Source organism: Macrobrachium nipponense, chromosome 19, assembly GCF_015104395.2.
Source record: "Macrobrachium nipponense isolate FS-2020 chromosome 19, ASM1510439v2, whole genome shotgun sequence".
Classification (NCBI taxonomy): Eukaryota; Metazoa; Arthropoda; class Malacostraca; order Decapoda; family Palaemonidae; genus Macrobrachium; species Macrobrachium nipponense.
Genome location: NC_061088.1, coordinates 5,207,900 through 5,222,736, shown reverse-complemented (window position 1 = coordinate 5,222,736; position 14,837 = coordinate 5,207,900). Strand labels below are relative to the sequence as shown.

Genomic DNA, 14,837 nt, shown 5'->3' with positions numbered 1-14,837 from the left:
ATAGTACGTAATGAGGATTTTTGTCATTCTTGTTCACTTTACTAGATTACCAGAAGTCCATACTTTAGCCAAGCCATAAATGTGAGCTACTTGGAAAATTCCATTTTCTGCTGATTGTGGGACTGTATAAACAAACACCCAGTAAATAAAAAAAACATGAACAGAGGCACATACAAAGAGTGGAGTGTAGAGCGCTTGGTTCGTGAAGGTGAACCCTACATAGTGTGGATAGTAAAAAATTTTGCTTTTAATCTAGGAAAAGGAGGTTGTCTCATAGACAAGTGTATAATACTAAATTTATGGTTTTCATAATACCGTCTTGCAGTGATGAACAATTTAGGCTCATGAGAATTTATTGTCTGCTCGGAATTATTGCCCATAGGTGAACATTAATTTATTTTTGTGGTTTTGCAAACATTATCGGATTGGTAACCTGAAGGGATTAAAGTTTTGTTAATTCTCCCAAGTATCCAATTGCTAAATGAAGATGATTTTACTTAATTTTGGCTGTAGATATTACTGTTATATAGACCATGGTAAGTAGAGAGGTTTGGTCATTACAATGCTCTTATGATAATTAAAACATGATGTTCTTTTCTTGGATATTGTGTGATTATTGAATAATGTTTAGTGAAGTCATATTACAGGTGTTGTGAGAAATTTGTATCAGATGCAAGTATGACAGTTACAGAATGCTTATGTCTTGTCTTTCATATTTAGATTGAAGAAAATTTTAGTAATAGTCTTTCAGGTCAATGGTTTCTTTTCCTTTAATATTCTGCCAAGTGTTTAGTTAGAGGAGTAAAATCTAATGAATTTCAATGTTTATTATGATTATTATTTGTAGCTCTTGTATGTCACATTCATTATGTAGGAGTGGTGTAATATTTTGATTAGCTTCATTGTTGCAAGAGCAATTCAAAAGCCAAAATTGGTTGATTTTATTCTTGTTTATGTTTTGCTTATCTCTCTAGGTGTGCTGCATCAATACAGTATATCAAATTGTCCATTTTTCTCATCTTTTTGTAGCTAGACGAAAGAGTTTTCATGATTTTTCTCTTTTAAGTCCTTTTGCTTTATATGTAACCCCATGTTTTTATCCTCATAACATCTTCCTTCCTAACTGCCCTAATGACCACTAACCTCAAACCCTAAGGCATGCAGAGCAGCTTTTGACTGATGATAACGAAGCGTGTGTCCCGTACCTCTTGGCCACTCGTGATGCAGATAAACTCATCAATTTTCACATTGGCCGAGGTAGAGTAAACTGTGCCCTTATTTCGGAAAGTTGTCACTGCACTGGAATGCTCACTTGGAATGAGAGAGAGAGAGAGAAAAGTGACACAACTTTAATTTCACGAGAGGTGAACCAGCAGCGCAATGCTTGAACCTCTGTTATTGATGTTTGTTGCAGTTTAGAGAACTAAATTGTTCCTAGTCATAGCTTTGTGTCATTGTGGCTTTTTTTAGCAAAGGCTGGTATATGTCGTGTTTCATAGAATCAGTGTTTTGACTAGAGTACCCTAGTGTACTATTCATGTAGAGAGGCTGCTTTATAAAGGCAGATGTATCCATAAATTATTTTTATTCTCAGAAGTGCTGATATTTAGAAAAATCTTTTCCTTTTTCTCTTTATTAAATGATACCACAATATATTTTATATCTGTTATGTCATTTCATTGACAGCAAGTGATAAGTAAAAATATGTACTTTTGAGTTACCACTCTATCCTTTGTAAACATTTCATTTTGTTGTCCAAAGAGATCAATTACAATGAATATTCAGTACTATAGATTATGTATTGTAATTCTTATAGACTTATATCAATATCTGCATGAGTTTGAGACACTGCCTAGTGCTGTTGCGGCACATGCATCACTAGGCCTTTGTTGCTGACTCTCTTGAGTATTATAGAATTGCAGGAAGTAAGCTGAATAGATCACATCACAGAGTTGAAGTTTTAAGAGCTAGCAAATTAGCTGGTGCACAGTGACCAGCTTTTAAGCTTCCACTGAACAAGTGATTTTGCACCGCATAACGTAATGTCTTCAAAACAGAGCGTGTCATTTAGTAACTCACTTTTATCAGATTGTAAATTTTTTGTATTCCTTTAGTACTGGCATGATTCACTGCATGTCTTACTTTGTTCCATAGGAAAGTATAGGAAAGTAATTGTATATAAATTATCAATCATTGACATTTATGAGCTAAAATTGTTCAACTAACGTGAGTTTCCTTTTGAAAATGGGATGTTCTTAATAGTTTGTTTTATGTAAATGAGAGCTATTGTCCTATTTAGTCTAAATCTTTGGTTCAAATGGGGCAGTCAGGCTGTACAGACTTGGTTGGCAATATCTGTCAGTAACAGAGATTCCTAAGAGCTAAAACACTACATTCCCCTCTTATTTCTCCTTAGATATCTAATGCTACAATAACAAATAGACTAAAGAGGCAGCAACATCTGTGAGAAGAGTAATAACACTGAGCGACACTAGTAGCCATAAAAAGACAAAAAATGGACACAATACATTAGGAAAAATAAACAAAAATATTACTAGAGTTGAGAGAAAAAGCTGTATAGAGGGCATGAAAGATACAAGTTCTATCTCATAAAATCGGCAGTCCCCAGGTTACGACAGGGTTCCATTCTTGAGACGCGTTGTAAGCTGGAACATCATCAAAAATCCTAAGAAAACCTTACTTTTAATGCTTTGGGTGCATTAAAATCTATGTAAACTGCATTCTTATTGGATTTTTCATCAAAAAAACCTTCAAATATTGATTATTTTGCATTTTTGGAGTCATAGTTCTTCAGCCAGATCAGCGTTGTAGGCGTTGTAACCCTAGAAATAATTTCTGATAAATATAATTGAAAAGCGTTGTAAGCTTGGAATGTCGTGAGCCAAACCCGTCATAAGCCAGGGACTGCCTGTGTATATCTTCTCTTTTTGCAGTACCTGAAGCATTTTTATTTTCCAAGTATGTACATGTATATGGTTACCCACTTTGAATCAAATTGTTAGGCTATGTAGGTTAATGGTTAGTCTTTTTTTTTTTTTTTTTTTTTTTATAAAAACTTCAGTCTAAAGCTTGCAGATGGTGGGCTTCTTGTTGGGGGGATATCTCTAACATTCTCTGAATTATTGTAATGGATATGTACTAGCTATAGGTTTTGTACTGTAAACTATCAAAGGTTTATAGTGTTATTATTGACATTTGCAATCCCTTATGACAAATGTTGAATGGGTTATTGAATTCTTGAACTTTATATTGCTGTAGATGACATGCTGTTGGATAGTTGAATAGTGGGTGAAAGATTAATTTCAAATGCTCCCCTCTCCATTTTCTCAGCTATCTTGACTCTCTGCTTCGATGAAAAGGGTACCTATGATACTGTAAGGATACATACCGTATATTTCGGCGTATAAGTCGACCGGAAGATAAGTCGACCCCCCAATTCTGAGTAAATTTTTATGATTTTAGCTAATATCGGGTATATTAGTCGACCTATAAATGTGAGGCCAACCGTACGCTCAAAATAAGCAGCAGGGTAAAACGTATCATATACAATAACCTGAATGTTATTACGGTACAGATGTTGCTCTTCTTACCATATGAAATACAGGTAATATACTCGTATGAAATACAGGTAATATACTCGGTATATTAACAAATCTGTGTAATATATAAAAGATGAATACCGGCAAGTATGATTAGAAATGACGAAACGAAAGATACGTTACTCGAGTGTAATGTAAATTACGGTACTACAAATGGCTCTGCAATGTTTACACTTGCTGTGCGATTGGGGTTTCTTCAAGTTACTTTGATTTTTTTCATTTTATTTAAGGTAATGGATGTTCTAATGTATTATTATTGTCTATTACAGTGTGAAATTTTGTAATGCTGGTATTTACATACATACCTAGTTACCTCAACAAGGCTGTCATTGCTATTAGCCAACTGTAAAGCCTGGATTCTTGTACCGATATGCCAAAATAATAAAGATTCACTCTTTGTTACCGTTAAATAAGTCGACCCCCTAATTTTGGTATGATTTTTTGGGGTTAAAGGATCGACTTATACGCCGAAATATACGGTAATGAAAAAAGATAAAAGCCTTACAATGTAAATAAAAAGAGATGGCAAGTAGCAGTATTTTTCATGGCTGAGGGTAATAGAAAGTGCCCTCTTATCCCGAGTCCATTATACTCCATCACTTGTTATAATGTTTATCATTATGACACAATGACCACAAGACCATTGAATAGAGTTCTTTGAAATTAGTCTGGTCACCATGGAGCTCCGGATAGACCCTGGAAAGGACTCGACAGCAATTAGAAAAAATAGGTTTTTCCTTTGTCAAACCTGTTAATTCCTCAAGCTTATTTAGAGGTAGACTTTGAAATGTGTAAAATACAATACCTTGAGGCAGCTGTATTATTGTCTTAGAGAAGTTTTCCTCTCCTGGTCAGGGAGTGTAATGCCTACGACAACTGTATTCTGTTACTGGCGGCTGTTGACTTTTCCCACTGCACTGAAGATATAACTGACTGGTCACAGATGTTTATATAAACTAGTTGTTCCAAAGAAACCATAGAGGTTGTAATACAAACTTATTTGGCCTTATCTCATTGTAGAATAAAGGGAAGTTGCGTTAACTACTCACCTTACTAAGCCCAAAGTCCTGCTGGTTGCATTTAAAATGTCATCTCAACTTGTAGAGTTGAAGTGATCAAGATGCAATCTCAACACAACTCCAAACTTCCCTTGTCTGCTTCACAGGTATTATGGCTGCTTGCTTAGTACAAAATCCCAAAAGAATCTTCCATGGCCTGTCTCTCTCATGTAGTCTGTTCTTCCTGTCATTTTGTACTCTTCTCAACCCTTTGCTGACCGTGGATGGGCTACTCTCTGGTCTAAAGTGCCAGTATACATAATTTAAGTATTTTTACTCACAGGTCTCACCAAACTTCTTAATAGGTAATAATGAATCTGGTTTAGAGAGAGGGAGAGTGTTGTGCGCTGTACTGTATTTAGGATGACCTAGAAGAATTGGTACATTACAGGATTAATTGAAAGAATTAATATAGGCTGGCGCAGTATATCAAGATAGTAGACTTAAAACAACCTGGAAATTGACATGGCAAGTCACAGTTGTTCTTTTACGTCAGACACAGTTTTCAAGTGCATAATGCTTGCAGAAATTTGTATTGAACAAGTGACGTGCATTTGCAACCGTTACACTATATTTGAGATAATTTACAAGTGATTATTTGTACTAATAATACTAAACATGATTTTCATGAAATCACTTGTAGTAGTAGTAGTAGCATTTATATCTAATTATGCATTCCTTTCAGTCAAATTATTTTTCTTTACTAATTTTAGATTGAATTATTAATTGTTGGATCAAAAGATACTCTACATACTTAACACTGAACTTTTTTCTATTGGCTTTTACCTCCTTATAAATTCACACTGAATTTTTTCCTTATTGGCTTCTACTTCCCTATAAATGTTGCAAGTTCAGCATGATTGTGTACTAGTATGTATATTAAGTATTTCTGTACATCAGAGTAGACTCAACTTCTCTGAAGAATTTTGACAGAAAAGATTTTGAAATTCGGTAAGCATCATCATCTTGTTATTTTTCAAACCAATATGTAGATGCAACTGTGGAATTATGCATGGGGTCTTATTTGCAACTTTTAAATAGTTACTGCAAAACAATTATGACTGCATGTCTGTTTAAATTTTGTGAAAATGCTTTTACTGAGTAAACTGTATTTAGCATATAACATCCCAAATTCCCATCTAACTTATCCTAACTTTTCTTGTTGGAATGGGTTGTTTTCAAAAGCTTGTAATGTGCAGCATTGACGTGGTAGCAAACATCAATAATTGGTCCTTATGATGAATGGGTATTTATTTTACTGACTAACTTTTCAGGCCATCTTGATAAGGCCTTCTCAGAGTGTGTGGCTCTAAGTAAAATGAATAGAAATAGCCGTAAGGGACCCCCGCCTGACGTACCTCCCAGAGGATCTTCGATGGAAATGAATGGCACAAGTCAAGTACAAGAACGGACGTTGGAGTGTGCTCGACTAGTTGCTCACTGGCACCTCCTCAGAGGGTCGCCTATTGTTGCTGCCTGTGCCTTATTAGCTGTGGATGATATCAAAGTAAGTATTGTGTTGTGCTTTGCACTTGTCTTTGCAATAGTAAAGCAACCTGAAGTCGTTTTGGATCACCTCAAATTTCACACCATTTGTTGAAGTATATTTCTTGTACGTATTAGTGATGATCATTATTTCATTATGTTTCAATATTAGTACATATACATATTGCAATACACTCCCTGAACACCTGAATTAGCCCTGGTCACTGACCAGCCCGAACTATATCCCCACATATTTACCCACTAAGTGGGTAATTTTAACTGTCAGCGTTACCAATGCTGCAGGTAAAATCTAGTCAAATGAGTTACCTGTGTTACCGTTGGCAACGCTGCCGCAAATACCGGCCACCAGTGGCCTGTCTCCTCATTCCTCAATTGTTTTTTGTTCGCCATGGTGTTCGGATCAGTCCCACATCAGGTGAAACTTTTGGTCATTTAGCCCGACCCCACTCAAAGAGTTTTCGCTTTTTGGTTACAAACTGCGATTTCTCCCGTTTCACTTTGGATAGCTACTTTGTACTCGCTATGGATAAGTTAGGAAATAAACATCGTCACCGTCTGCAAACGCCTCTGCTTCTGCTTCATCTACAGTTCGACGATCGAGCCTTCTACTGCTGGATATGTTGGTGCTCATCAGCTCTGCACGCCCTTCAAGCGTTGGATGGTACCCGCACACAATGATCGACGTTTTTTTCGGTTATTTCGTGTAGGAAGGTTCAGTGCAATACCAGTCAGAGATGTTTGTCTTGGTCAGGAGACAATGAAACATTAGTTAATTATTCAAGAAATTATTAGAAATGTTATCATCTAGTATGTTTTAATCATATTTCTAGCCTGACGAATAATTTAACCAAAATAAGAGTTAGTGTGTATTAGTAGTATATAGTGGAATTCTAATTGTTCTTTTTCAGCAGCTGCCTGTTCCAGAACCAGCCCTAACGGGTGCTGGGGGTAAGGAAGAACCGCAAGCCTCCGAGTGGGTAGGTTCTGCTGGCCCCCCCCGGCGCGGAGCAGGCAGTGTTGGCAGCAGATTTCCCCTCCCCTCGATTTGTAAGTTCTCAGGATGATGAAAATTTAGGTCAGATACAGACGAGTAGGGATAATAGGCTAAATAGTGTTTAGGAAGAGAAGTGCAGGCTTCTTCCGGTCGGTTTTCTATTATAAGTACTGTACATAGTAGTTGTTCCGATACGTAATACAAACCCTCGGTCCTTTAACAATAGGAAGTAGCTAGCGGCAGCTGGAACGGTTCGTAAGCTTCGAACAGGGGAGAACGGTAGTTAACTGCTTGTCCGATCGTCGCGCGCCGCGCGACTGGGAGGTAAACAAATCACTTTTGCTTTCGGCCGTGTGTGGGAAGGACGTGTTCGTCATCGCTCTGCCCGCTTTGTCGTTTGCTTTGAGTTTGAGTATTTGCCCTCTCTTTCTGTATAAATCAGAGTGACTGTAAGTACTTGTACATTTCTTTATTGATCTTGCAATGAGTGAGGAAGAAATGGAGATATCACCGCGCCCTCCAGTCGCCCGTAGAGTGTGTCCGGGCTGAGGGGCGTAGAGATGTGGAGGTTTTAGATCATTTGTTGATGTGGACCCTCACGAGGTTTGTACTCGTTGTCGGGGGCGAGAGTGCTCCCGCAACGAGCCCTGTGTCATATGTATGAATTGGTCCGAGGCGCAGTGGGTGCTGTACGAGGGCAGGAAGAGACTTAGGCCGCCCAAGAAGTCATCGGAAAGTCCAGTGACTCCTTTGGTAACGGACACTTCGTCCTCTTTCCTGCCCCCGGCCAGCCCCCACGTTTCGCGCCTTCCCCTGCGGGGGGGGTAGCGGAGTCCTTCTCCTCTCTCGATCCGTCGAGTGTGGATGAGGGCGCCCGCTACCCGGACGTACAGCTGTACTCGGGGTCTTCCGTCCGCTCTGGGGGGGGTGCTTCTCCCCCCAGGCGTGAGGAAACCCCTCTAACTAACCCGACTGTTGCTTCCGCAGGTGTGCCATCAGCGAAGGACGACCTGGGACAGGTGTGGGAGTCGCTGGGACCTGCAAGGAGTGCCCAGCATCCAAAGGGTTGATTCAGCGGTTGCGAGGTCGGCAGTGGTCACTCATGGTGCGGTGACCACTACTACAACCACAGTAACGACACCAGCATATGAGATGCCACCGCATCTGGTGTATACGCCACATATAATGTCGGTGACACCCACGGCTGCTATACAAAAACCCATTACTGCCGTGCCAAAGAGGACGGTGCCACCACCACCTGGATTCTTTGTATTGCCGACCCCGGACTTCCGCTGCCCAAAGAGTACTCCCCTGGACCTGCCGCCAGTGCCGAGGATGACGGTAACTGCCGACAGGACGCCTGGCTCTCCTGTGGTACCTGCCGTGCCTGCCGTACCTGTTGCTGTCCCAGCCGCTCATTCCTTTTCAGATCAGGGGCCTGCGCATTCACTTTCAGATGTTCCTGCCGTTCCTGCTGTTCCCGGACCTGTTCCTGTTGTTCCTGCTGCTGGTGGTGCTGTCACAGTCTCAGGTCTTTCCGGACAGGTGCAGTCGGGCCCTGTTGCTTCGGCAACTGCCCCGGCTCCCTCCTGGATGGAAGACCTGACGTCTGTCCTGCGGAGCCTGGCGAAGAAGAAGAGGAAGAGGAAGAAGGTGTCGTCGTCGTCTTCATCGTCTTCTTCGTCGTCTGCTGCCTCTCCTTCCCCTTCGACTTCTAAGGCTAAACAGCCGAAGAAGAAGAAGGTTGCCTCCTCCCCCCTAAGAAGACTCCTTCGGGATCTTCTAAGGGCCCGGCTCGCTCAGGAGAGCTGGGGAGCTCTTCTGCTGGCCTCCTGTTCCTTCGGGAACGGGGCCCGTCGCTTCTTTTGCAAAGAAGAAGTCGACGGGGACCAGAGGTGCACCAGCCTCGGCTGGTGCGTCCTCACCTGGTGCTAGCGGTTCTGCCGCTAAACCAGGTTCCGTCTCGGCCGCTTCTCGTTCGCGAGAAGCACCGAGTGGACGCTCTTCCAAAGAAGACCGTCCAGCCAAAGTTTTGACGCCCGAGCTCGCTCGCCGTCAAGACAGCGGCGCGGAGCAGAAGACTGGCGAGAGTCGTGCACACGACTCTCGCCAGGCCAGTGGAGCGCTCGCAGCGATCAACTGGCTGAAAATCGGGCTGACGTGACGGTCGCTGAACCGGCCACGGGTTGAGGCCGCCGGTACCAGCCACGGGCTGGTACCAGCGCTTGACCGCGCCGAGGAGGACGCTGGCCGGTCCTCGACAGAGAGCCTAGCAGGTCACCCGTCCGCCGCTCCCGATGGGACCGGGCGGAGACGGTGACCAGCGGCAGCTCGCCTGACGCTAGAGATCGGTCTCGACGTTCTCAGCCGAGCCAATCGCCCCAGGCGAGCGGCAAGGCTAGGCCTGCTGCTCGACCGTCACCGAGCGGGGTTGACGATCAGCAGCAGCCCAGCCCTCCACGCAAGCTGCTGGTCCGCCAGCGAGCGAGGGGGGAGCGTCAGGTCTGCTCTCCCGTACCTTCAACCTCCTCGGGCTATACCGGGAGGAGCGAGGTACCCGAGGAGCGATCACGAGAGGTGCGCCGCTCGTGACCAGCTATGAAGCCGTACGGCTCAGGCACGGTCTTAGGACCGACCAGAACGTACGCGCAAGTAGTTGGAGGCGACCGTCAGGGGTCTGTCGCTGTTCCTCCTTCTGAAGGAGGAGTATCGAGGGATATGCTCTTGCTGGAGGGACTGGACGGTCCTACTCCACAAGACGCTGTAACTCCTGAGATACAGAGGAACTTCGCAGAGGTCATTAAGCTGATGCGTCTGCATAATGACCTTGCGGAAGGATCGCCGCTACCACCGGCAGAGCCCACGTCCCGGCTCGAATCATTTTGGGGTCCCAAGAGGGAGCCCAAAATGATGGTGGGGTTGCCGCGATCGGAGCTTGCGGACTCGGTCCTGGATCAGGTGGAGAATCTCGTCTCAGGACGGGAGGACTCGCTAAAATCCGGACGGTCCTCTAAGCTGCTTCCTCCTCCTCTACAGCGGCAGAGGCGATTTTACGTGCCTTCGGAAGACCCGATACTGCCGAAACAGGTTAACCCGGAGTTAGCGAGGCTGACTCCAGGTGTGTCCCTGCAGCAGCTCCTGTCGGAGAACCTATGGTTCTCGCAGCAGGAGGCACTTGCCCTGGAATCTACCGCTATGGCAGCATTCCAGGCAGTTTCCTGGTTGGATTTGTGGTCCCTCACAATATCCAAAGTAGCGGCCGGCTCTGGGAGTTCTGCTCTCGAAGACGACGCTTCTTTTCAGGAGACTGTGCCAGTCTGGAGGAAGAGCAATCTCTTACCCTCGCCCATCAGACTGCTAACCTGTGGGCCAACTTGGTTCTTCGACGTAGGGACGCAGTCCATTACCCGAGTGACCAAGGGGCCGGGGGCCGGGCGTGAGGCGGCACTCGGGCTTACGAAATGGACCGCCGTTAGGGAGTTCCCCAGCTCTCCTTTCCATGGAGAGAGAGGATGGTGGACGCTGCGGTGGAACGGCGGCGCACTGACGAGAGTGACCGCTTAGTCCACCAGGCAGTCTCGAAGGTTTCTGGGCAATCTCGAGTAACTGCGGCCAAACCAAAGAGCTTGGCTAGCGCTTCCACGGCGGCGAAGACGGTTGCACCGTCCAAACCCCGTGTGAAGGACTCCTGTTGTTTCAACTTCTGCTAGAGGAGGCCGCAAACCAGCCCTCCTCCCAGCCCTCCTTTCCCCGAGGAGGTGCTGGAAAGAAGTCGAAACGAGGAGGGAAACGCTAGGGACGGCGTTCCCCCTCACCTGCTGCCGGAAGTGGGGGGGTGCCTAGCGAGCCATTGGGCGACTTGGCAGCGCTACGGCGCCGAGAACTGGATAGTAGACAGTCCTTCGGGAGGGATATCTACTACCCTTCGAGTCTCGGCCCCCCCTCATCTCCAAACCGGTCCATCTACAGACCTATGTCCGGGGATCAGCAAAGGACAACGCTCTTCGACAGGAGATCAAGACCATGCTGGCGAAACGAGCTGTAGAAATCGTGGAGGACCAGTCACTGGGCTTTACAGCCGCCTCTTCCTAGTGGAGAAGGCATCGGGGGGTGGGGCTGGCGTCCGGTGATAGACCTCTCTCCCTGAACCGCTTCGTTCGCACGACGCGGTTCACGATGGAGTCGGCACGCTCAGTGCTCGACTCGATCAGGGGGAACGATTTCATGCTTTCAGTGGACTTGAAGGACGCGTATTTTCAAATACCCATCCATCAGTCCTCCAGAAAGTACCTCCGCTTCATCTTCGACGGGACGGTGTACCAATTCAGTGGCACTTTGTTTCGGTTCTCTCAACCGCCCCACAGGTGTTCACGCGAGTGTTCACTCTGGTGTTCGGCTTGGGCCCATTCGAACGGGATACGTCTTCTGAGGTATCTCGACGATTGGCTAGTCCTGGCGAGCTCCCGCTCGCAGTTGCTACAGGACAGAGATCGACTCCTCAAGTTTTGTCGCGATCTGGGGATCGTGATAAACTACGAGAAGTCCGATCTGAACCCAAGCAGAAATGAAGTACCTGGGTATGGGCTGATAGACACGGTAGCAGGGCAAGTCTTTCCCGCAGACTTGCGTCATCAGCAAATTCAGGGAGGGAGGCAGCCGGCCGGTTCCTGTCTCGGCAGGAACAAAAAGGCAGCACAGCAATGGCAAGTCAGTGATCGGCCATCTGTCGTCACTCGAGAAGTTAGTCCCTCACGGGCGTCTTCACCTGCGGTCTCTCCAGTGGAGACTAAGGAGAGTTGGTCTCAGGCCAAGGATCCTCCTTACTTTCCCGTGGCTATCACGGACAAGGTGAGGCAGGACCTAGCCTGGTGGCTCGACGACAAGAACCTCTTAAGAGGAGTGCCCATAACGCACTCCCCCCCCGGAGATGCTTCTGTTCTGACGCATCGACCGAGGGATGGGGCGCACACCTGGAGGAGTTGCTGACTGCAGGTGTGTGGGACCATCACGGAAAAGCACCTTCACATCAATGTCCTGGAACTCAAGGCGGCGTTCCAACGCTCTCCAAGAGTTCAGGACCGCTTGGTAGGGACACTCAGTGGTGTTGATGTGCGACAACACCACAGTAGTGGCATATGTCAACAAGCAGGGGGGGCTAGTGTCTCTTCCGCTCCATCAGTTGACGGTGCAGGTGCACGAGTGGGCCACGGCTCACTCGATAGAGCTGTCAGCACGCTACATTCCAGGCAAGAGGAATGTAGTAGCAGACAAGCTCAGCCGTCGGGATCAGGTGATAGGGACCGAATGGTCTCTACACCAAGACGTAGCGGAAAGGCTCTTCAAACCTGTGGGGGCGACCGGTCGTAGACCTGTTCGCCACCCGGCACAACAGAAAACTTCAGGTTTTCTTTTCAGCTGTGCCGGACCCATGGGCAGCTGCAGAGGACGCTCCCCAACACCCCTGGGACAACCTCTTCGCTTACGCCTTTCCTCCCTTCTGTCTGATTTGGAAAGTGATCAGTCGAGCGCTGGTCATCCCAATCTCAGAATGATCCTGGTGGCTCCCAAACGGCCACAAGCCGTTTGGTATCCGGACCTGCTGGCTCTTCTTGCGGACGCACCGAGAGAGCTACCCACTTGGCACAACCTTCTAGCCCAGCCACACGTAGAACGGTACCTGGACCAGGCAGTCCAGTCCCTTCAACTTCACGGCTGGCTGTTATCCACCATCTCTTGCGAACGAGAGGCTTTTCTCGTAGCGCAGCAACAGAGATGGCTGGACACGTCCGACAGTCCTCTGCAGCTGTGTACCAGGGGAAGTGGGCCGTCTTCTGTTGGTTGTCGTAGACAGGGTCTGTCTCCTCTCAGAGCCACTCTTCAGCAGGTAGCGGATTTCCTCGTGTTTCTTCGCCGAGAGAAGCTCCTCTCAGTACCCACAGTTAGGGATATAGAGCCCCCCGCCCTGGCTCTCGTCCTAACACTGAGGGGACTGGACATCTCGAATTCGTTCGAGATCTCCTTGCTAATGAGGAGCTTCGAAAGGTCTTGCCCACCCAGGGAACTCAGGCCCCCCTGCGTGGGATGTGACTCTCGTTACTTAGGAGGTTTGACTCGAAGACCCTTCGAGCCACTCCGAGAGTCGTCAGACAGGGATCTGACCCTCAAGACCCTCTTCTTGCTGGCCCTGGCATCGGCGAAGAGAGTAGGGGAACTACATGGCCTTCTTTTATGATGTTAAACATACCAGAGGCTGGGGATCTGTGACGCTCGATTTCGTCCCGAACTTCGTAGCTAAGACTCAGAATCCGTCGATCCCTGACGACAGGTTCGAGTCTTTCACGATCCCCTCCCTCCTGGACTTCACCGATAACGATGCGGATGAGATGCTGCTTTGTCCTGTGAGGGCGCTACGGCGCTATCTGAAGAGAACTCGACATCTCAGGCCTGAGTGTCGACGCCTCTTCGTTAGCACTGGGGTTACCAAGAAAGAAGTCTCCAAAGAACACGCTTTCTTTCTGGCTGCGTGAGGTGATCAGGAGAGCGTACGAAGCTGATGGTAGCGACGACATCCGTACGCTCCGACCGAGAGCCCACGAAGTCAGAGGTATCGGACCCTCCTTAGCGTTCCGTAAGAACTTCTCCGTGGCGCAGGTCCTGAAGGCAGGTGTCTGGGCCAACCAGACCACCTTCACGTCCTTCTACCTTCGGGATATTGCCCACAAGTCCTTGGATACTTTTTCCTTGGGACCTGTGGTGGTGTCTCAACAAGTTGTGAAGCTACCCAGCACCGAGCAGGCAGAACAGCATCGATACTGGTTATGACTGGGGAGAATGAATGCGTGAATGAGAGAGTGACTGGCTTCTCTTCACCATCTTTTTCTACCTCTACCTGTGGGCAGAGGGATACGGTCGTTACCTTGCTGGAAGGGAGTCAGATGCAGGTAAGCTATTTCAACAGAGCTCCATCCTACCTCTTTAACTAGAGATAGGAGTATATATCCCCACTTTCTCCAACAAGGGGGAGAAAGTGGATGCCGACATGAGACAAAAACCCATTACTTTACATTTGCTCATGTAAAGGAAAAAGTTCTTACAATGCTGGTACAAAGAGATACGCTTGCCTCTCTCTTAGTACTCGGCCCAGAGGTCTGACCATTGATCCTGCGGTGCACACCCCGATCAATCGGACAGAGGCTTGGATCCCTCCCTCGCTCTTACGACCAGGGAGGCATTCCAGGGATGGATGAACACCAGTCTGTTCATCAAAAAGACTCAGATTCCTCCCACCAAGAAGTGAGTCTTCCTATTGTTAAAGGACCGAGGGTTTGTATTACGTATCGGAACAAATGACAATTTGTCGAAAATTGCATTTTCCTAACTATACAAACCTGAGGTCCTTTTACATATAAGTCCCTCCTCATGCCACCCCTCACTCTGCGTATTTTGCATGGGCCAAAAGCAAAAGTGATTTGTTTACCTACCCCCAGTCGCGCGCGCGCGCGACGATCGGACAAGCAGTTAACTATCGTTCTCCCCTTTTTCGAAGCTTACGACCGTTCCAGCTGCTGCTAGCTACTTCCTATTGTTAAAGGACCTCAGGTTTGTATAGTTAGGAAAAATGCAATTTTCGACAAATTGTCATTTTATAGAGGGACAGTG

General features: G+C 46.5%; 1 protein-coding gene across 1 annotated transcript in view; it reads left to right on the top strand.

Moving 5' to 3' along the window:
* The window catches only part of LOC135219150 (WD repeat-containing protein 17-like), a 188,325-nt gene that overhangs the window by 152,487 nt on the left and 21,001 nt on the right, over positions 1–14,837 (top strand). The window contains 2 exon segments of the mRNA XM_064255667.1: positions 1,157–1,257; positions 5,953–6,185. Coding sequence (XP_064111737.1) covers positions 1,157–1,257; positions 5,953–6,185 — 334 coding nt within the window.